This window comes from Carcharodon carcharias, chromosome 10 (genome assembly GCF_017639515.1).
Source record: "Carcharodon carcharias isolate sCarCar2 chromosome 10, sCarCar2.pri, whole genome shotgun sequence".
Classification (NCBI taxonomy): domain Eukaryota; kingdom Metazoa; phylum Chordata; class Chondrichthyes; order Lamniformes; family Lamnidae; genus Carcharodon; species Carcharodon carcharias.
The window spans coordinates 65,649,959-65,673,673 of record NC_054476.1 but is presented as its reverse complement, the minus strand read 5'-3'; the positions used below and the strand labels follow the sequence as shown (position 1 = coordinate 65,673,673).

At 43.2% G+C, this 23,715-nt stretch overlaps 1 protein-coding gene across 3 annotated transcripts in view; it reads left to right on the top strand.

Moving 5' to 3' along the window:
- Positions 1–3,565, top strand: part of cars1 (cysteinyl-tRNA synthetase 1) — an 89,130-nt gene extending 85,565 nt beyond the window's left edge. For all 3 annotated transcript variants that reach the window (XM_041197823.1, XM_041197821.1, XM_041197822.1), the window contains one exon: positions 3,248–3,565. In XM_041197823.1, the coding sequence (XP_041053757.1) occupies positions 3,248–3,382 (135 nt within the window). In that variant the 3' untranslated portion in view covers positions 3,383–3,565. The remainder of the gene's footprint in view (positions 1–3,247) is intronic.
- Positions 3,566–23,715: the final 20,150 nt, after the last annotated feature.

Here is a 23,715-nt window from a genome sequence, read left to right as displayed (position 1 = left end):
CCCTGCTATCTCTACCCATGCCTCACTCAACAGCCTGGGTTACATTTCATCCGGACCTGGAGATTTATCTACTTTTAGACCTGCCAGACCATTTAGAACCTCCACCCTTTCTATGCTAATTTCTTTAATTATATCACAGTCCTTCAGCCTGATTTCCATACCCACTTCGTCCCTCTCATTTGTGAATACCGACACAAAGTATACATTTAGTCCTCTACCTACGTCTTTCAGCTCTACACACAAATTACCACTATGGTCCTCAATGCCCTGATTCTTTCCCTAGTTATCCTCTTACTCTTAATGTACTCATAAAATAAATTTGGATTTTCCTTTATTTTACATGCCAATGTTTTTTCACGCCCCCTTTTTTCTCTCCTAATTTCCTTTATAAGTTTCCCCTTTATACATTCTATACTCCTCTAGGGCTTCCGCTGCTTTGAGCCCTCGGTACCTGCCATAAGCCTCCCTTTTTCTCTTTATCCAATCCTATATATCTCTCATGTGGACTAACCGCCTATTTCTATACTCACTAGCACATGGCAAGGAAGTAATCCAGAGATTACTACCTTTGAGGTCCGGTTTTTTAATCTGCTCCCTAGCTCCCTAAATTCTGCTTGCAGGACCTCATCCCTCTTTCTACCTATGTCATTGGCACCAATATGTACCATGATCTCTGTCTGTTTGCCCTCCCCCTTTAGAATGCCCTGCAGCCATTCAATGACAGCCTTGACTCTGGCACCAGGGAGGCAACATACAATCCTGGAGTCATGTGTATGGCCGCAGAAACGCCTGTCTGTACCACTTACTATCGAGTCTCCTACCACTACTGCTCTTCTTCTATTTTTCCTTCCCCGCCCCGTGCAGCTGAACCACTCACAGTGCCGTGAGCGTGGTTGCACTCCCCAGAGGAACCGTCACTCTCACCGTTTTCCAACACAGAAAAACGGTTCTCAAGCGAGATGCACCCTGGGGATTTCCTGACTACCTGCTTGACACCTTTCTTCTGACTGATGGTCACCCATTCCCTCTCTGTCTGCACTTCCGTAAGCTGTGGGATGACCACATCTAAAAACGTGCTTTCCACTAAACTCAGCCTCGCGAATGTGCCTCAGTGCCTCCAGCTGCCACTCAAGCTCCGAAACTCCGGAGCTCAAGTAGCTGCAGCCGGTGGCACCCCCTGCACATGTGGTCGGTCATAGCGCAAAAAGCGTCTAGGACTTCCCACATGTTGCAGGCACATAACATGGGACTGAGCTGCCCTGCTATGCCTCTAGTTGGAAAAAAAACACTTTAAGTTAAATACAGTGGAAAAATAAAGTTAAATTATTTATGTACTTTAAATAAAAGCTAGAACTCTCACCTCTCCTTAGCTTAATCTATTTTAAACCGGAGAAGAACACTTACGTACTACTCACCAATCAGCTGCCACCTTTGTGCTGACATCACTTTTTGAAGCTTCCCCGCACTTGCGATGCTTCTGATCTCTCCGCCGCTCTCTCTCGCACTGTCTTGTGATGTCACTCTTGTTATTTTTAACAAGAACTTGACTGCAGGACACTCTTTCCAGACTGCTTCACTATGATGCTAACTGCAGGACATTCTTCCCAGACTGCTTCACCACGATGCTGACTGCAGGACACTCTTCCCAGACTGCTTCACCTCAATGCTGACTGCAGGACACTCTTCCCAGACTGCTTCACCGTGATGCTGACTGCAGGACATTCTTCCCAGACTGCTTCACCGCGATGCTGACTGCAGGACACTCTTCCCAGACTACTTCATCACGATGCTGACTGCAGGACACTCTTCCCAGACTGCTTCACTGCGATGCTGACTGCAGGACACTTCCCAGACTGCTTCACCGCAATGCTGACTGCAGGACACTCCTCCCAGACTGCTTCATCACGATGCTGACTGCAGGACACTCTTCCCAGACTGCTTCACCGCGATGCTGACTGCAGGACACTCTTCCCAGACTGCTTCACCGCAATGCTGACTGCAGGACACTCCTCCCAGACTGCTTCACCACAATGCTGACTGCAGGACACTCTTCCTAGACTGCTTCACCGCAATGCTGACTGCAGGACACTCCTCCCAGACTGCTTCACCACAATGCTGACTGCAGGACACTCTTCCTAGACTGCTTCACAGTGACGCTGACTGCAGGACACTCTTCCCAGACTGGAACTGGTGACAGGACAAGTTGAAGGTTTTTTTATTAAAGCCAATAATCCTTTTTTTAACAGAGGAGTAAAATATAAATGCAAGGAATTTACACTAAACCTTCATAAATTACTGGTTAGGCCTCAAACAGAGCATTATATTCATCCTGGGCTTCACACTTTAAGAAGGTTGCCATGGTATGGAGACGGTGAAAAGGAGATTTACTACAGTAGTACCAGGGATGAAAGATTTCAGTTTTATGGAGAAATTGGAGAAGCAGGGGTTGTTCTCCTTGGAACAGAGAAAGTTAAGAGGAGATTTGATAGAGGTGCTCTAAATCATGAATTCTTTTAAAGAGTAAATAAAGAGAAATTGCTTTCAGCGCCAGTAGCATCATTAACCTTTATCTAAGGTAATTGGCAAAAGAGCCAGAGATGACACAAGTAAACGCTTACATTTACACAGTGAGTTGTGTTTTGGCATGCACTGATTTAAAGGGCGGTGGAAGCAGATTTACTTAACAAAAATTGGGTAAATACTTGAAAGAAAGAAAAAATTACAGGCCTTTGCGGAAAATGCTGGATAGTGCTACCAAAAGGTCTTCTGTGTTGTATCATACTGTGATTCTATCATACCAGTCACCCTCCAGTACTTTGCACAGGTCATTATTCATGTGTGAGCCTTGGCTGGATAATATCAGTACGATATTCATCCGTAGACAGCATCACAGCAGAGCTCAATCCTGACTTAACTGTATCTTCTTTAATTAAGGGGCCCTGAGGCTAATTATAGTTCGACTGAGATCAGATGATGCAGACAAGGGAATGGACCTGGGACCTACATGGTCTATTTGACTCAACTAATTACCAAATGCACCAGATAGTTGCTGTGGTGTTAGGAAGAAACATCACAGAACCTTTCAGAGGTTAAATGGGCTGCTTAGATTCAGTAACCAGTAATTTGTTTTCTGTGGATAGAACAAGCTTGATGGACAAAATGGACCTTTTTCATTGTGTTTTTTCCTTATGCTGTTAATCAGAGTGAATCCTGAATCCTAAAGTTAATGTTGTTTATTTTCTTCAAGGGGTTTCCAACTCATGATACCGAGGGCAAGGAACTTAGCAAGGGACAGACCAAGAAACTTAGAAAACTTTATGAAATGCAGGAGGAGCGGTATAATGAGTATGTGCGGACGCTACAGAATAGCAGCACCAACTAAATGCATTACACTGACTTCCAGTGTATCTAACAACGGAAAGCAGCAACACAAGAAATGACAGGGATCGAACAAAGACAATGAAATGTCTGTTTAGATTCTGTGAACGAATAAAGAGAGACTTTTTTTTTACTTTTGACCATGAGAAATCAACTAATGGAAGCAAATAAAGTTGAAGAGTCCAAACAGCTGACTTTGCTCTTGCTCAATGAAGAATTTAAATTGCTGTTATAAGAGAGTCGTGATGACATAGCATGTTAGGCACTTGCCTTTCATGTTTGGGACCTACGTGCAAATATGTGTTAGATTGAAGGTATGGAAATCAATTCTGTCCAGTCATGATGAATTTTAAGCAATCTAAGTTCAGTTCAATTAGTCCCTAGCAACAGGTCCCTTTTGACAGCAGTTGCCAATATCACATACGCCACATGATGGTTTCTGTGGAGAAGTGGTGAACTGTCAACCTGGTGGTCTTAAAGATTGGGACTGAATAAGGGAGATAGGAGTGACTAATTTGTACAACGTGACTGAAATGCAAAGCATTTAGTTCTGTGCACTAATATCCTTCAATGAGCGCAAAATGCAAAAAACACAATTTTTGGCTTCTTGGTTTTTTGCCAGTTCCGAGCCATGATATTTGAGTGGAGCACTTGGAGGGGGAATATGCAAATGGATTGATATTTTCCATCTTCCCTTTTAATATGCATAATGATAAATCAATTTCTGTCCAACAATTATGTATTTTGCTATCATTTTAGCGAATGCTCCTTTGATTAATAAATTAAACTTTGGGAGTTTATGAGTTCTTTGCATGAAAATGTGCTACAGTTGAATATCCTTTATCTGTACATCCGAAAACCAAACATTTTTTTGAACGGATCCTAGCGTGAGCCAACACTAACCTCACCAACCTTTAGCATTGGGAGTCTGTGACCCGAGCCAACAGGAACCTCGCCAACCGGACCCAACCCTTAGCGCAGGAAGTCTAGTTGTTTGCACCATTTACTCATACACTCTCGCCTTACTTGGTGATTTTTGTGGTTATTTAGTGCTTTGATTTCATCATGAACATTTCAAAAAGACCATCAGATACCCTTATGAGTAACAGTGAGAAAAGGAAACATAATTCATTATCAATTACTTGGTTTTGGTGGCATGCCGATCAGTCCCACCAAGAAATGTTTGTTTAAATCAGCTTCTGCGAATGGCACATGGGGTGAAGTTCCTCGGAATGAATTTGCAGTTTGTATGTTAATTAAGCAATATAATATATTACAGGTGTAATATGTGTTAACTGGCAAGATGTAGGATGTATGAGAGTTGGAAAATGGAGAAATAACCTATTAAGTTAACCAAGGCTTAGCCCATTGTAATGTTAGTGGGCCAACGCCTACCGTGTATACGGTAGCTATATCACATCCAAAAACCGAGAGTATTTGCATACTGAAATGCAGTCAGCCCCAAAGGTTTCGGATAAAGGATACTCAACCTCTGTTTGCATCACTTTGAAATAAGTGTTTTACTTGTCCATAGAGTAATTGAATGGTTACAGCAAGAAGCACGCAATTCAACCTGCTAAGGCTGTGCAGGCTCTCCGTAAGAGCAATTTAGCTATACACTCCCATCCTTTCCCCATAGCCCTTCAGCTGCTTATCCAACTCCCTTTGGAAAGCCACAATTTGAATCTACCCCTGCCACCCCCTTCAAGCTGTGTATTACAGATTTTGACCAATCGTAACAAAAAGTTTTTCCCCATCTTGCCTTTAATTCTTTAGTCAATCACTTTAAATCTGATTCTTCTGGTTCTCAATCCTTCCACCAATGCGAAAAGTTTCTCCCTATCCATTCTGTCCAGGTCCTCATGATTTTGAACAATTCTATCAAATCTCCCCTCAACCTTTCCATTCAGAAGAGCAACCCATTCTCATAAATATTTTCTGAATCCTTCCTAAAGCCTTGACCTTGTTCCTAAAATTCGGCACCCAGAATTGGACACAATTCTCAAATGAGGCCGAACCAGTATTTTTTAAATTGTTATTAATTTATGGATGTGGGCATCGTTAGCTGGGCCAGCATTTATTGTCCATCCCTAGTTGTCCTTGAGAAGGTGGTGGTGAGCTGCCTTCTTGCACCGCTGCAGTCCATATGGTGTAGGTACACCCACAATGCTGTTGGTAAGGGAGTTCCAGGATTTTAACCCAGCGACAGTGAAGGAACGGCAATATATTTCCAAGTCAGGATGGTGAGTGACTTGGAGGGGAACTTCCAGGTGGTGGTGTTTCCATCTATCTTCCATCCTTCTAGATGGTAATGGTCGTTGGTTTGGAAGATGCTGTCGAAGGATCCTTGGTGAATTCCTGCAGTGCATCTTGTAGATGGTACACACTGTTGCTACTGTGCGATGTTAGTGGAGGGAATGAATGTTTGCGGATGTGGTGCGTCAAGCAAGATGCTTTGTCCTGGACAGTGTCAAGCTTCTTGAGTGTTGTGAGTGCTGCACTCATCCAGGCAAGTGGGGAGTATTCCATCACACGCCTGATTTGTGCCTTGTAGATGGTGGACAGGCTTTGGTGAGTTACTCGTTACAGGATTCCTAGCCTCTGACCTGCTCTTGCACCCACAGTATTTATATGGCTAGTCCAGTTCAGTTTCTAGTCAATGGTAACCCCCAGGGTTCATTGATGGTTATGCCATTGAACATCAAGGGGCAATGATTGGATTCACTCTTGTTGGAGATGGTCATTGCCTGACACTTGTGTTTTGTGAATGTTACTTGCCATTTGTCAGCCAAAGCCTGGATATTGTCTAGGTCTTGCTGCATTTGGACATGGACAGCTTCAGTATCTGAGCAGTCGCAAATGGCACTGCACATTATGCAATCATCAGCGAACATCCCCATTTCTGACCTTATGATGGAAGGAAGGTCTTTGATGAAGTAGGTGAAGGTGGTTGGGACTAGGACACTACCCTGAGGAATTCCTGCAGTGATGTCCTGGAGCTGAGATGACTGACCTCCCTGATTCCCATTGACTTCAGTTTTGGTAGGGCTCCTTGATGCCACACTCGGTCAAATACTGCCTTGATGTCAAGAACAGTCACTCTTACCTCACCTCGGGACTTCAGCTTTTTTGTCCATGTTTGAACCAAGGCGGTTCTGAGGTCAGGAGCTGAATGATCCTGGCGGAACCCAAACTGGGCGTCAGTAAACAAGTTATTGCTAAGCAACTGCTGCTTAATAGCACTGTTGATGACCCCTTCCATCACTTTACTGATGATGGAGAGTGGACTGATGGGTCGGTAATTGGCCAGGTTGGATTTGTCCTGCTTTTTTTGTTCAGGACATACCTGGGCAATTTTCCACATAGCTGGGTTGGTGCCAGTGTTGTAGCTGTACTGGAACAGCTTGGCTAGAGGCGTGGCAAGTTCTGGAGCACAAGTCTTCAGTACTTTTGCCGGAATATTGCCAGGGCCCATAGCCTTTGCAGTATCCAGTGCTTTCAGCCGTTTCTTGATATCACGTGGAATCGAATTGGCTGAAGACTGGTATCTGTGATGCTGGGGACCTCCGGAAGAGGCTGAGATGAATCATCCACTCGGCACTTCTGGCTGAAGATTGCAGCAAATGCTCCAGCCTTTTCTTTTGCACTGATGTGCTGGCTTCGTCCATCATTAAGGATGGGGATAATTGTGAAGTGGCCTCATCCAGTGAGTTGTTTAATTGTCCACCACCATTCACGACTGGATGTGGCAGGACTGCAGAGCTTAGATCTGATCCATTGGTTGTGGGATTGCTTAGCCCTGTCTATCATTTTCTGCTTATTCTGTTTGGCACATAAGTAGTCCTGTGTTATAACTTCACCAGGTTGACACTCATTTTTAGGTATGCCTGGTGCTGCTCCTTGCATGCCCTCCTGCACTCTTCATTGAACCAAGGTTGATCCCCTGGCTTGATGGTAATAGTAGAATGGGGGATATGCAGGGCCACAACATTACATATTGTGTTCAAATACAATTATGCTGCTGCTGATGGCCCAAAGCACCTCATGGATACCCAGTCTTGATCTAGCTAGATCTGTTTAAAATCTATCACATTTAGCATGGTGGTAGTGCTACACAACACGATGGAGGGTATACTCAATCTCCACAACTACTGTGTGGTGGTCACTCCTACCAATACTGTCATGGACAGATGCTTCTGTGGCAGGCAGGTTGGTGAAGATGAGGTCATGTTTTTCCCTCTTGTTGGTTCCCTCACCACCTGCCGCAGAACCAGTGTGGCAGCTATGTCATTTAGGATGTGGACAGCTCGGTCAGTAGTGGTGCTACAGAGCCACTCTTGGTAATGGACATTGAAGTCCCCTACCCAGAGTACATTCTGCACCCTTCCCAAGTGGTGTTCAACATAGAGGAGCACTAATTCATCAGATGAGAGAGGGCAGTACATGGTAATCAGCAGGAGGTTTCCTTGCCCATATTTGACCTGATGCCATGAGACTTTGTGGGGTCTGGAATCAATGTTGAGGACTCACAGGGTAACTCCCTCCCGACTGTATACCACTATGCTGCCAGCTCTGCTGGGCCTATCCTGCCGGCGGGGCATGATATAACCAGGGATGGTGATGGTGGTGTCTAGGACGTTATCTGTAAGATATGATTCCGTGAGGATGACTGTGTTAGGCTGTTGCTTGACTAGTCTCTGAGAAAGCTCTCCCAATTTTAGCACTAGCTGTTTGGCACCCAGATGTTAGGAGGACTTTGCAGGGTCAACAGGGCTGTTTGCTGTTGTTGTTTCCGGTGCCTAGGTTGATGCTGATGGTCTGTTGGGTTTCATTCCTTTTCTGTGACTTTGTAGCGGTTTGTTACAACTGAGTGCCTTGTTAGGCCATTTCAGAGGGCATGTAAGAGTCAACCACATTGCTGAGAGTATGTAGGTCATATGTAGGCCAGACAGTTAAGGACGATGGATTTCCTTCCCTGAAGGGCAATAGTGAACCAGATGGATTTTTACAACAATCGACAATGGCGTCGTGGTCATCATTAGACTTTAATTTCAGATTTTTATTGAATTCAAATCCTACCATCTGCCAAGGTAGGATTCAAACCCAGGTCCCCAGAGCATTACCCTGGGTCTCCAGAATACTAGGCCAGTGAAATACCACTACGCCATCATAATTTCCTTGCTTTTGTACTCTATGCCTCAATATGAAGACCAGGATCCTGGATGCACAGGATTTAGGAGCAGGACTAGGCCATTTGGCCTTTCAAGCCTGCTCTTCCATTCAATAAGCACATGGCTGATTTGGTTATGTCTCAACTCAACTTCCCTGTGTGCTCCCTACTACCCTTGAGTCCCTTGACTGTCGAAAATCTTTCTAACTCTGCCTTGAATAAATTCAATAACCCAGCCTCCACTGCTTTCTGGGGAAGAGAATTCCATGAACTAGCGACCTTCTGAGAGAAAAAAATTCTTTTCAGTTCTGGCTTAAAAAGGAGACTCTTATTCTAAAATTGTGTCCTTTAGTTCTAGTCTCTCCTGCAAGAGGAAACAACCTTCTGGTTTATCTATCCTTTAAAGACCCCTCAGAATCTTTTATGTTTCAATAAGATCACACCTCATTCTTCTAGACTCCAATTTCCTTTTTTCATAAAATAAACCGTTATCCCCGGAATGATTCGAGTGAACCTTCTCTGAACTGCTTCTAACTCAGTTATATCCTTTTTCAAATAAGGAGAACAAAATTGTACACAGTACTCCAGATGTGGTCTCGCATACACTGTGTATAGCTGCAGTAAAACTTCCCTACTTTTCTATTGGACCATAAGACGTAGGAGCAGTAGTAGTCCATTCGGACCATTGAGTCTGCACCACCATTCAATGAGATCATGGTTGATCTGATAATACTCAACTCAACTTTCCTGTCTTTTCCCCATAACACTTGATTCCCTTACTGATTAAAAATCTGTCTACCTCAGACTTGAATATACTTAACGACCCAGCCTCTACAGCCCTCTGCGGTAAAGAATTCCACAGATTAACAACCCTCTCAGAGAAGAAATTTTTCCTCATCTCTACCTTAAACAGGTGACCCCTCACTCTGAGATTATGCCCTCTGGTCTGAGACTCACTCGAAAGGGGAAACAACCTCTCAGCATCTACCCTGTCAAGCCTCCTAAGAATCTTATATGTTTTACTAAGGTCACCTCTCATTCTTCTAAACTCCAATGAGTACAGGCCCAACCTACTCAACCTCTCCTCATAAGAAAATCCCTCCATACTTGGGATCAACCTAATGAACCTCCTATGGACTGCCTCCAATGCCAGTATATCTTTCCTTAGATAAGGGGACCAAAACTGTTCACAGTATTCTAGGTGTGGTCTAACTAGTGCCTTGTATAGCTTTAGCAAGACTTACCTATTTTTATACTCCATTCGCTTTGAAATAAAGGCCAACATTCCATTTGCCTTACCTATTACCTGCTGAACTTGTATGCTAGTTTTTTGGGATTCACGCACGATGACCCCCAAATCCCTCTGTGCTGCAGCTTCCTTCAGTCCTCCATTTAAGTAATATTCATCTCCTTTATTCTTTCTGCCAAATTGCATAACCTCACATTTTCCCACATTATATTCTACCTGCCATGTTTTTGCCTACTCACTTAACCTGTCTATATCCCTCTAGACTCTTTGTGTTATCCTCACTACTGCCTGTTTTTGTGACATCTGCAAACTTGGCGATGGTACATTCATTTCCCTCATCCAAGTCATTAATATATATTGTAAATAATTGTGGCCCCAGCACTGATCCCTGTTACTAGTTACAGATTGCCATCCTGAAAATGCACCATCCCTTCATATTCCAACTCCCTGTCTTCTGTTAGTAAACCATTCCTCTATCCATGCTAATATACTATCCCCAACACCATCAGCTCTTATTAAGTAGCCTTATATGTGGTACCTCATCGAACGCATTTTGGAAAGCCAAATGTATTACATCTACTGGTTCCCCTTTATCTATCCAGCTTGTTACCTCCTCAAAGAATTCTACTAAATTTGTCAAGTATGATTTCCCCTTCTTGAAGCCTTCCCTTCCCCTTACAATTAACACCAACATTCCATTTGTTTTCCCAATCATTTTATGTACCTGCATACTAACTTTTTGTGGTTCACATATTAGGTCACCCAGATCCCTCTGTACCACCAAGTTCTGCAATCTCTCTCCATTTATATAGTATACTGCTTTTCTATTCCTCCTGCCAAAGTGAACAAGTTCACATTTTGTCACATTATACTCCATTTGTCAAATTTTTGCCCACTCACTTAACCTGTCTCTCTCCCTTTGCAGACCTTTTATCTCCTCTTGGCAACTTACTTTCCTACTTATCTTGGTATCATTGGCAAATTTAGCTACCATACATTAATTTCCTTCATACAAGTCATTGATTCAGATTGTAAATAGTTGAGGTCCCAGCACTGATTCCTCTAGATGGTTTTTTGACCACTTTCTCAACTTGTCACTTCAATGATTTGTGTACATATACTGCAGGCCCCTCTGTTCCTGCACACCCTTTAGAATTGTACCCTTTAATTTATATTGCCTCTCCTCATTCTTCCTACTAAAATGTATCAGCTTGTAGTTCTTTATATTGAACTTCAGCTGCCACTTTTCTGTTGGATCCACGAACCTGTCCATGTCCTCTTGAAGTCTATCACTTTCCTCACAGTTCACAATCTATCTGAGTTATGTGACATCTGAAAATTTTGAAATTGCACATATAAAGTCAGTAATATATGTCAAGAGAAGCAGTGGCCCTAGTACCTATTTCTGGAAAACAACTGTATACCTTTCTCCAGTCCGACAAGCAACTGTTCACTATTTTGTCTTTTGTCACTCAGTCAACTTCATATTCATGCTTCCACTGTTTTATTCCAAGGGCTTCAACTTTGCTGGCAAATCTGTTATGTTGCACTTTACCAAATGCATTTTAGAAGTCCATCTACACCGCATCAACTGCATTACCCTCAACAGCCTTCTCTGTTGCCTTATCAACAAACTCAAACTAGTTAATCACAGTTTGCCTTCATCAAATCTTCCTTAATACACACTTATCCGGGTGACTTAATATTGTCTCAAATTATCATTTGTAAAAGCTTTTCCACCACCAAGGTTAAACTGACTGGCCTGTAGTTGCTTGGTTTATCCTATTACCCTTTTATGAATAAGGTTATAATATTTGCAATTCTCCAGTCCTCTGGCACCACCCCTATACCTAAGGAGGATTGGACAATTACGGCCAGTACCGCCACAATTTCCACCCATAAATTGCCTTTGGCTTCTTCAGATGCATCCGATCTGGTTGTGATAAATTAATTTTTAGTAGAGCCAGCTTTTCTAATTCCTCTTCTTTATCAATTTTTAGCTAATCTAGTATCTCAACTGCGTCTTCAATATGACTTTGTCAGCATCTTCTTCTTGGTAAAGACATGAAGCTCATTTCGTACTTCATCCATACCCCCTGCCTCCAAACATAGATCTCATTTTTGGTCCCTAATCAGCTCCACCATTCCTCTTACTACCTGTTTACTATTTGTGTGCCTTCAAACTCTTGGTTAATAGCTAGTTGTTTCTCATATTCTCTCTTGGACTTCTTATTTCCTTTTTCACTTACTCCCTGAATTTCCTATATTCGGCCAGGTTCTCTCCTGTATTATCAGCTAGGCATCGATCATGCGCACCCTTTTTCTGCTCCATCTTACTGTCTATTTCTGGTTTTGGTTGCTCTAACTTCTCCCACTCATGGAAATGTACCTCAACTGTACCTGAACCATCTCTTCTTTAAAGGCAGCCCATTGTTCCATCAAAGTTTTGCCTACCAATTTTTGAAATTTATCTGGGACAGATACATTCTCAACTCACAGAAATTGGTGGTCCTCTAAGTATTTTTACATTACATTGCTCCTTGTCCTTTTCCATAGTTAATCTAAACCTTATGATACTATGATTACTTTTCATAAAGCAGAGAGCAGGCTAGTAGAGGACCTTTGTCTTCTGGATGTTTAGCCTAAGGCCCATTCTTTCATATGCCTCCATGAATGCATCGACAATAGTTTGGAATTCAGCCTCTGAGTGTGTGCATACACAAGCGTCATCAGCGTACTGCAGCTCAATGACAGATTGAGGTGATCTTGGTTGTGGAATGGAGGCGTTGTAGGTTGAGTAGTTTCCCACTCATCCTGTAGCGTTGCTCCACTCCAGCGGGGAGCTTCATGGAGATGGGGTGGAGTGTTACGGCAAGGGAAACGGAAAAGAGTATTGTTGCGATGACACAGCCTTGCTTGACCCCAGTTTGCACACATATTGGGTCTGTGGCAGATCCATTGGTAAGGATCATGGCTTGCATGTCATCGTGCAGCAGACAGAGGATGGTGACAAATTTCTGTGGGCAGTCAAATTTGAGGAGGATGCTCCATAGGCCCCCCTGGTTGATAGAGTTGAAGGCCTTTGTGAGGTCAAAGAAGGCCATGAATAGAAGTTGCTGCTGCTCTCTGCTTTTTTCTTGGACTTGTCTAGCTGTGGAGATCATGTCCACTGTGCCTCTTGATGAATGGAACCTGCATTCTGACACCCCTTAGGAGTTCTTCAGCCACTGGGAGAAGGCGATTGAGAAGGACTCTTGCAATGACCTTCCCTGTAGACAGCAGAGATACCCCTCAATAGTTACCACAGTTGGTCTTGCCTTCTTTTTTGAAGATAGTAACAATTCTGGCATCTTGGAGATCTCCTGGTATGTCCTCTTCCTTCCAGATAACGAAGATGAGGTCATGCATTCATGTCAAGAGTATTTTTCCACCTTTTTTTAGTATTTTGATAGGAATTTCATCTGTCTCGGCAGCCTTGTTGGTTCTTAGCTGTTGAATGGCCTTTTCAACCTCATACTGATTATGCTGAGGCGATGGCGGGTGGCATGCTGTGGAGTGTGGTTGGGGACTGAGTCTCAGTTGATGAGATCCTCGAAGTGTTCCTTCCAATGAGCGCTGAATGCCTCTCTGTCCTTGATGAGTGCCACTTCGTTCCTAGATCTCAGTGGGGTAGGTCCTTGGGTGCTTGGGCCATAAATGATTTTGAATGCACTGAAGAATCCACACATGGCTTGGCTGTTGGCAAGCTGCTGTATTTCCTGCAGTCTTTCCACCCACCACCTGTTCTTTAGGTCACCGGTGTTTTGTTGGACCTTGGCCTTCATTTGTCTATAGGCCTGCTTGGTGGTGCTTCCAGTTCAGGGATACCTTGCACTTGCGATTTAGTAGTTCCAGGATCTTCTGGCCATTCTCCTAAAACCAGTTTTCATTTCCTGGTGGAGAAATCAACAGTGTCTTTGCAGGTGTTGATTATCATAGATTTAAGGGCAAACCAGGCACTGTGGACATTCTGTAATTTCTGTTTATTGAATGTCACCAGGTTGCTTGTGAGAGACACTGTCTGAGTAGATCTTTCATCGCAGAGTCCATGAGTCCATTGACATTGATTTTCCTGCCATTTTTGGGCCAGGTTAATGATAGTAGCCCAGATTAGGCATTGGTCAGATCAGCAGACGTTAGCTCCTGTCATGGCACGAGTGGTACAAGCATCCTTGCAGTCCCTCACTCAGCCAATGACGTAGTCAAGCAGATGCCAATGTTTGGAGCAATGGTATTGGCATGAGGTCTTGTATTTGTCTCTCTGACCAAAAAGGGTGTTCATTATGATCAGCCCATGTTCTAGGCATTTCATCAGAAGAACTCCATTGGTGTTAGCTTTCCCTATGCCTTTCTTGCCAATCATGCCTTTCTACAGGCTATTTTTTATTCATTCACGGGATGTGGGTTTTGCTGGCTGGGCCAGCATTTATTGCTCATCCCTAGTTGCCCTTGAGAGGGTGGTGGTGAGCTGCCTTCTTGAACTGCTGCAGTCCATGTGGTGTAGGTACATCCACAGTGCTGTTAGGAAGGGAGTTCCAGGATTTTGACCCAACAACATTGAAGGAACGGCAATATATTTCCAAGTCACAATGGTGAGTGACTTGGAGGGGAAATTCCAGGTGGTGGTGTTCCCATTTATCTGCTACCCTTGTCCTTCTAGGTGGTAGTGGTCGTTGGTTTGGAAGGTGCTGTTGAAGGAGCCTTGATGAATTCCTGCAGTGCATCTTGTAGATGGTACACACTGCTGCTACTGTACTTCGGTGGTGGAGGGAGTGAATGTTTGTGGATGTGGTGCCAGTTAAGCGGGCTGCTTTGTCCTGGACGGTGTCCAGCTTCTTCATTGTTGTAGGAGCGGTACTCACCCAGGCAAGTGAGGAGTATTCCATCACATTCCTGACTTGTGCCTTGCAGATGGAGGGCAGGTTTTGAGGAGTCAGGAGGTGAGTTACTCTTTGCACAATTCCTAGTCTCTGACCTGCTCTTGTAGCCACAGTATTTATATGGCTAGTCCAGTTCAGTTTCTAGTCAATGGTAACCCCCAGGGTGTTGATAGTGGGGGATTCAGTGATGGTAATCCCATTGAACAACAGGTGACGATGGTTGGATTCTCTCTTCTTGGAGATGTTCATTGCCTGACACTTGTGTGGCACGAATGTTACTTGCCACTTGTCAGCCCAAGCCTGGATATCGTCCAGGTCTTGCTGCATTTGGACATAAACTGCTTCAGTATCTGATGAGTCACAAATGGTGCTGAACATTGTGCAATCATCAGCGAACATCCCCACTTCTGACCTTATGATTGAAGGAAGGTCATTGATGAAGCAGTTGAAGATGCTTGGGCCCAGGGCACTACCCTGAGGAACTCTTGCAGTGATGTCCCGGAGCTGAGATGACTGACCTCCACCAACTACAACCATCTTTCTTTGTGCCAGGTATGACTCCAACCCCCCAGATCCCCGTTGACCCAAGTTTTGCTTGGGCTCCTTGATGCCACAATCGGTCAAATGCTGCCTTGATGTCAAGGACAGTCACTCTCACTGTGCGAGAATAAAATACATCTACAGGATAACAAAGGGTTAAGTGATTAAACCATAGTGGAATGCTACAATGAAGTGTCCTTGCACCAGTAGTAGACAAACCTGCGCTGTCAGCTATTGTGGAGGAATGAAAACAAGCACATGAGACAGGGCCTAGTCATGCTATCTGATGTCTGTCCAGATGACTAATCGCCAGATGGGCTACTCAAGGTTTTTGCGTAAACACTCAAGGTTCTGTGTAATTATAAGCTAAGATAGAACAATTGTATGCATGACAAAGATAAAATTTCAATGTTATTAATAACTTAAGGTCAAGCAACTTTGTAATTTGCATGACTTCTGTTATGCATGCTTTTGCTATAACTATGTGTGTACTCTGATGCTTCCTCAGAGTGCCGGCTAGCTCTGTTGTATGCTGCTGGGCTCTCCGTGATATCATGATTCAATAAAGGCTTCCGAGACAAACCTCCTGGGGCTGAATGTTCACTCCGTTTTCCGCGACACACATCACTTCAGGAGTTCAGCTCTTTTATCCATGTTTGAATCAAGGCTATAATGAGGTCAGGAGCTGAATGGCCCTGGCAGAACCCAAACTGGGCGTCAGTGAGCAGGTTATTGCTAAGCAAGTGCCGCTTGATAGCACTGTTTATGACCCCTTCCAATACTTTACTGATGATTGAGAGTAGACTGATGGGGTAGTAATTGGCCGGGTTAGATTTGTCCTTTTTGTTCAGGACATACCTGGGCAATTTTCCATATAGCTGGGTAGATGTCAGTGTTGTAGCTGTACTGGAACAGCTTGGCTAGGGGCGCGGCAAGCTCTGGAGCAAAAGTCTTCAGTACTATTGCCAGAATCTTGTCAGGGCCCATAACCTTTGCAGTATTCAGTGCCTTCAGCCGTTTTTTGATATCATGTGGAGTGAATCAAATTGGCTGAAGAATGGCATCTGTGATGTTGGGGACCGCCAGAGGAGGCTGAAATGGATCATCCACTCGGCACTTCTGGCTGAAGATCGTTGCGAATGCTTCAGTCTTATCTTTTGCACTGATGTGCTGGTCTCCTCCATCATTGAGGATGGAGATATTTGTGGAGCCTCCTCCTCCAGTGAGTTTTTAATTGTCCACCACCATTCACGACTGGATGTGGCAGGATTGCAGGGTTTAGATCTGATCCATTGGTTGTGGAATCACTTAGCCCTGTCTTGCTGCTTATGCTGTTTGGCACGCAAGTAGTCCTGCGTTGTAGCTTCACCAGGTTGACACCTCATTTTTAGGTATGCCTGGTGCTGCTCCTTGCATGCCCTCCTGCAATCTTTTTCAGAGTCAGCTGTGCACCCACTGATAATTGAAAGGCCCACTAAGGCCATTAACAAAGTAATTAATTTCAAGTTTACGCTGCCCATCCAACGTTATGGTTGGCGGGCAGGTGAAAAGACCAAGCGGCCTTTACATTTTTTTCATCCACAAATGGGATGAGGTTTCCTAATGTTTCAACATTAGCAGCTCCGCACCTCAGGGAGATTGAAGCGCTCTTTCACGCGCATGCGCGAAAGAACGCTGGACCCGACTCTCCCTCCTCCCCTCGCCCACACAGGTATTACGCTGGGCAGGCCTTAATTGGCCCACCCGTGGTGGTGCGGAGCCGATTGTGGGTGGCGGTTGGCTCTGCGACCACCCGATCCAATCAAGCCCGCCCAACATGGGTAAAATTCGGGCTAGTAGCAAGTCTGAGGGTTAGGAATGTTTTAGAAACCAACAAAGGGCCACCAAAAGGTTGATAAATCAGAGAATTTAGAATATGAGAGTAAACTGGCCATATATATAAAAACAGATTGTAAGAGCTTTTATAAGTATATAAAAAGTAAGAGGGAGGCTAAAAGAAACATTGGTCCCTTAGAAGCAGAGACAGGAGAAGTTATCATTGCTTCTGCCATTTCCTCATTCCCACTGAACAAATATTTTGTGTCCGTCTTCACAGTAGAAGACACAAGTATCATGCCAGAAATAGACAGTAACCTAGGACCTAAAAAGAGTGAGGAAGTTAATATTGGCAGAGATTAAGTATTGGAGAAACTTGAGGGACTAAAATTTGACAAATCCCTAGGACCTGAAGACCTTACATCCTAGAGTTCTAAAAGAGAGCTGCAGAGAAAATGGATGCGCTAGCTGTGATTTTCCAAAATTCCTTGGATTGATTAGATTGGAAGTTGGCAACTGTAACACTGCTTTTCAAGAAAGGAGGAAGAGAGAAAACAGTGATCTACAGGCAAGTTAGCCTAACATTAGTTGCTGGGAAAATGCTGGAATCAATTATTAAGGAAGTCTTAACAATGCACTTAGAAATTCTAATATGGAGGCTGGTGGGGTGATAAGTGAGGACAAGGGGGACCCTATCATAGTTCTGGGAGAAAGAGGAAGGCATGAGGGCAAATGCCAGCCTCAAGGATCATCCTCCGCCATTTCCGCCAACTCCAGCATGATGCCACCACCAAACACATCTTCCCTTCACACCCCCTGGCGGCATTCCGCAGGGATCATTCCATCTGGGACACCCTGGTCCACTCCTCCATCACCCCCTACTCCTCAACCCCTACCTATGGCACCTCCCCGTGCCCATACAAAAGATGCAACACCTGCCCCTTCACTTCCTTTCTCCTTACCGTCCAAGGGCCCAAACACTCCTTTCAGGTGAAGCAGCATTTCACTTGCACTTCTCTCAATTTAGTCTATTGCATTCGCTGCTCCCAATGCAGTTTCCTCTGCATTGGAGAGACCAAATGCAGACTGAGTGACCGCTTTGCGGAACACCTTCGGACTGTCCGCAAGCGTGACCCAGACCTCCCTGTCGCTTGCCATTTCAACACTCCATCCTGCTCTCATGCCCACATGTCCGTCCTTGGCCTGCTGCATTGTTCCAGTGAAGCTCAATGCAAACTGGAGGAACAGCACCTCATCTTCCAACTAGGCACTTTACAGCCTTCCGAACTGAATATTGAGTTCAACAATTTTAGATCATGAACTCTCTCCTCCATCCCCACTCCCTTTCCAATCCCCCTTTTTTCCAATAATTTATATAGATTTTTCTTTTCCCACCTATTTCCATTATATTTAAATGTATTTCCATCCATTGTTTTATCTCTGCTTTCTAGCCTATTTCGATCCCTTCCCCCCACCCCACCCCCACAAGGGCTATCTGTACCTTTATTATCGCATTCCTTAGATAATATCACCAGCTTCAACACCTCTTTGTCCTTTTGTCTATGACATCTTTTGGTTAACTCCACCTATCACTGGCCCTCTATCCAGCTCGACCTGTCCCACCACCCCCCCCCCCCCCCTTAAACCAGCTTATATTTCACCTCTTTTCAATTTTTCCTTAGTTCTGTTGAAGAGTCATACGGGCTCAAAACGTTAACTGTGTTCCTCTCCGCAGATGCTGTCAGATCTGCTGAGTTTTTCCAGGTATTTTTGTTTTTGTTTTGGATTTCCAGCATCCGCAGTTTTTTGCTTTTATCTTACTGCCACAAACCAGTTTGGTAACTCAGTATATTTATTTACTGATAGTTACCTACAAAAGCAGTCAGCATCAAGAAGTTGTTGAAGTTAATCCAAATAACAGCAGTTTTGACCAGGTCAACAATAAATCCATCAGCTATGTCCCTTTGATTGTTTATCCTTTGTTTTTAGAAAGTTCCTGAAATAAAGCCAAATACTTATCAAAATATGTATAGCTACCTGTTCCCTACAGGTTATAGTCTTTCTCAGAATTATGGAGGCATTCTATCTACACTGTTTTAACTTGACTCAACAGCTGGGGCAAAACAGCTAACTGATTCGACAAAAGGGTTTCATTCTTAACTCTGTAGGCCTTTTTGAAACACTAAATTAGCCTGCAAAGACACAGACACTTTAACGAAACAATGAACAGCAAACTATAAGACTAAAGCTTATTGATGGCAACCTCTGATATTTGACAACTATTGCCAAGGATGGGGCTATCCTGATCAGGTTGATTAACAGATAGTTTATGTCAAACTGTTCATACTAACAGGGGGCAGAAAGTTTTCTCATTTCCTGAAGAAGACGGCGGGGGGGTGGGGGGGGGGGGGGGGGGGGATGGGTGATGGTGGGAGCGGGGTGGAGCGGTAAAGGGAAAGTATTGCCATTTCAGTTTTCCTGCTGTAATTACTCATATTTCCTCAAATGTAATTCAAAAAATAAGTGAAAAGGAGTTAAAAGTAACTCCATTGTGCATTCTCGTGCCATGAACCATCGAAGTCCTGGTTTGCATTTTCTACCTTGGCAGGCTGAGTTAAATTTTAGCAGTTACAAATCTTTCCAGCTATAACTTAGCAGAAAGAAATATTGGAATATTTTTACAATAATTTGAAACATGATCTCTCTTGACCTCCAAGTTGACTCAACCTTCTCTTTGTCATTTTCTAATTTATTTTTAATCTTCCACCCCTTGGGTTGCCAGTTGTTGTTGGGGTGTGGGCCTACAAGGGCCAGATATTTTCCACTACCTCATCCAATTGGCAACTCTTTGTGTGTAAACGAGATGTTGTGCGCAGAGGTGGAGGAGAAATGGGATGAATCTATCTAATTCTATCCGAACCCAATATCCACATACATTTACCTTTCAGATCAATGGGGAAAGATCGCTGTCTAAGACCTTTCTGCCATAGTGCACTGAGGGGTTGAATAATTCCAATACCATTGTCTGTAATGACCATATTGAAATGATTGTAATATTCATTGATTGTATTGATGTACCTCGTGATCCATGTGTAAAAGTTAAATCTGATTGTACTTTTTGTGATGGCGATTTTGAAATGTTTTGTAATTTTCTCGCAGATATTTTATGAATAAAGTATATTTTTCTAAAAAAGAAAAATGAAACGAGTCAATGGTAAACAAGTTCCCTGCTAGTGGCAGATGCACAGTTAATTTGTTTGCCGATTATCACTGGTTACCTGACTTAGGTTGCTTAATATAAATACAGGAAGCTTTTGCTAAGGCATGAAGTAAATAGCATGAAGAGCAGTTCTACTGAGAACAGAGTACTTAACTTGGGGAACATGGTACATGTGGGAATTTGGTACAGTGATACTGTTGTAATATTTTACAAAACAAGCAGTCTGAGAGAAGGAGTGGGAGACATTGAAATCTGAAGGCTAAAGGCATTAATCAGTTGAGCAGGTGGTTGGTGATTTTTAAGATTTGTTCCTCTAAACTAGGGCAGTGCTTTGAGCTAGGATCTGGAAAACATAAGTACTGTATTAAATTCATAGTTTAACTACTTAAAAATTTTTATTCAACAATTATTTGCAGTTGTAGTAACAAGTTAAATTAATAAAATAAGGCCAGTCTAATATATGGGAGAGTAGGTTGTATGGATTGCACAATGTGGGAGTTAATGGACTGGCCTGAGAAAACCTCTCAAATCTCACTAGTTCAGAGTCATTGAGCTGGTTAGGAACTGGAGAGATTCCAACACATAAGGGAGGGGGAGGAATTTCTGAATGGTTTTATCCAGAGTATCACCACACCTAAGAGGAAATCACAGGTTTGTGAAAGGGAGGTTGTGACAGTTAAGGAGTTGTGTGGTGGGGATTTAGGAGAGGTTGAGGAGTATGCTGGTCTTGTTATCAGGTACACTGTAATCATTTTCTGTGAGGACAAGAAAAACTGCAGTGAGGGAAGCTCCAATGCAGACCTAAGGCATTGTCTCAGAAGGGCTGTCCAAGGGGGGGAAGAGCAAAATAGAAATGATTACTGCACAAGATAAGAGCTGATGGTGTTAGGGATGATGCATTAGCACGGTTAGAAGATTGGTTAACAGGAAACTGAGTCAGGATAAATGGGTTATTTTCAGGTAGGCAAGCTGTAATTAATAGGATGCCACAGGGATCAGTACTGGGGCCTCAACTATTTTCAATCCATCTGAATGACTTGGTGAAAGAACCAACCATATTGTAGTCAAATTTTGCTGATTAGCAAGTTGTGAGGAGGATACAAAGAGACTGCAAAGGAATATAGATTGAATGAAAGGACAAAAAATTGGCAGATGGAGTATACCATGGGAAAATGAGGTTGTCCATTTTGGCAGGAAAAATTGAAAACCTGAACATTATTTAAATTGAGAGAGATTGCAGAATGCAGTAACAGAGGCATTTGGGTGTCCTTATACATGAATCTCAAAAAATGAGCATGCAGTTACAAGTAAGTAGAAAGGCAAATTTAATGCTAGCCTTTATTGCAAGGGGGATGGAGTATAAAAGTAGGAAATTCTTGCTATAACTGTACAGGCCATTGGTGAGGCTACACCTGGAGTAACGTGAACTGTTCTGGTCTTCTTCCTTAAGGACAGAAGCAGTTCAGGGGAGGTTCACCAGGCTGATTCCTGAAATGAAGGGGTTGTCTAATAAGGAAATGTTGGGCCTATGCTCATTAGAGTTTAGGAGAATCAGAGGTGATCTTATTGAAACACAGAAGATTCTGAGGGGGCTTGATAGGGTAGATGCTGAGAGGATGTTTCCTCTTGTGGAGGAATCTAGAACTAGGGGGCAGAGTTTCAAAATAAAGGGCCTTCTATTTAAGACCGAACTGAGGAAGAATTTATTTTCTCAGAGGTTGTTAGTCTTTGGAATTATCTTCCACAGAAAGCAGTGGAGGCTGGATCATTGAATATATTTAAGGCTGAGTTAAACAGATTTTTGGTTGAATGGGAATTGAAGGTTATGAGTGAAAGTGGATTCACCTTTAACTCTTGATCTGACAGGGCTAATACCAATAAGGCAACAGGATACTTGGATAGCAATTCCATAAAGTTTATTAGAAAGTAAAATTATACTCAAACTTCAGCATAGTGGCTTTATAGCTCTTTCAGTTGCACTTTCCAATTGAAGTTTGATTGCACTTGACATAACAGTCTCGTCTCTCTTGACTTTCACGCCACATGAAGAAGCTTTTGGCTCCTTGACACGTGGTTTCACCTCTGGGTCTTGTATTCTTTCTGCACAAAGAGGCTTTAAAGAACTCTGTTTTGAACTCCTTTCTGACCATCACAACGCCCAATGGTCAGAGCCAAACTGGCCTGGTAATTGGCTCTGACTCTTACTCACCTAATTTGATTGGTTTTTAAATTACAATTTTGAACTGATAAGATACCTGTATAGGCAGTGAACTGAGTCCTATTCATGCTGTACAAGAAACTATTCACATCCACTGATACAGTGTTCATCTCATACAAGACTCTATTAATTTCTACTGATACAACCTGATTAGGTTAGCTGTATTGAGGTCTTTCATTCTCAGTTTTGCTAGGGCTACTGGAGTTCATAATGCCTTCTGTTTAACACAGTCAGCCATGTGTTTTCATTATGGTACATTACAACTATTGTTCGAACTTCTACATAAAATTAATTAATACTGTAACTTAATCAATACATGTGTAACTCAATCAACAAACATAACTCAATCAAAGTTTCAGGATTGATTGTGACTGATTTCTCATAATACAGTGGTAAAAAATAAACTGGCTGTTTGGTCAATGTGTTAAGTGTCAGATAATGAAACTAAATCTAAACACCCAAATCTACCTACATGGGGGCAGGCAGGAAAATGGAGCTAAGGCCGCAATCAGATCAGCTAGTTCTCATTGAGTGGTGGAGCAGACTTTAGGGGCCAAATGGCCTACACCTGCTCCTATTTCTTATGATCTTATGGTAGTATTAGAGGACTTTATAATTAAGTGGATAGACAGCATCCTCTGCAGCCAAAAACAAGAATCCTGAAAAGTGTGTGCCTACCAAGTTCCAGGGTAATGGATAGCTCATAGCAGCTGGAAAAGAAATTGGAAAGGGAGAGGGTAAATCCAGTTGTCATGGTCTGTGTTCGGACGAATGACTGTGATCTGAAAGAGTATCAAAAGTTGGGTTCTAAATTAAAAAGCAGGTCCTTGAATGGAATAGTCTCCGGATAATTGCCTGAGCCATACACAAATTGGCGTAGGAGCAGACATTAGGAGAAATAACACATGGCAAAGGGATGGAGTGGGAAAGAGGGGTTCATTTCCTTGGATCACTGGCATCAGTTCTGGGATAGGAAGGAGCTGTACCAATAGGATGGGCTCCATCTGAACAAGGATGGAACTTGTGTCCAAGCAGAAATGTGAAATAGGGAGGTGGCATAGGTTTTAAGCTAGAAGAATATGGGGAGGGATCCATAAGGACAGATGGTGGCATAGTTGTAATGTCACTGGGCTAGTAATCCAGATACCCAGGCAATTCTCTGGGGTCATGGGTTCCAATCTCACCATGGCACCTGGTGGAATTTAA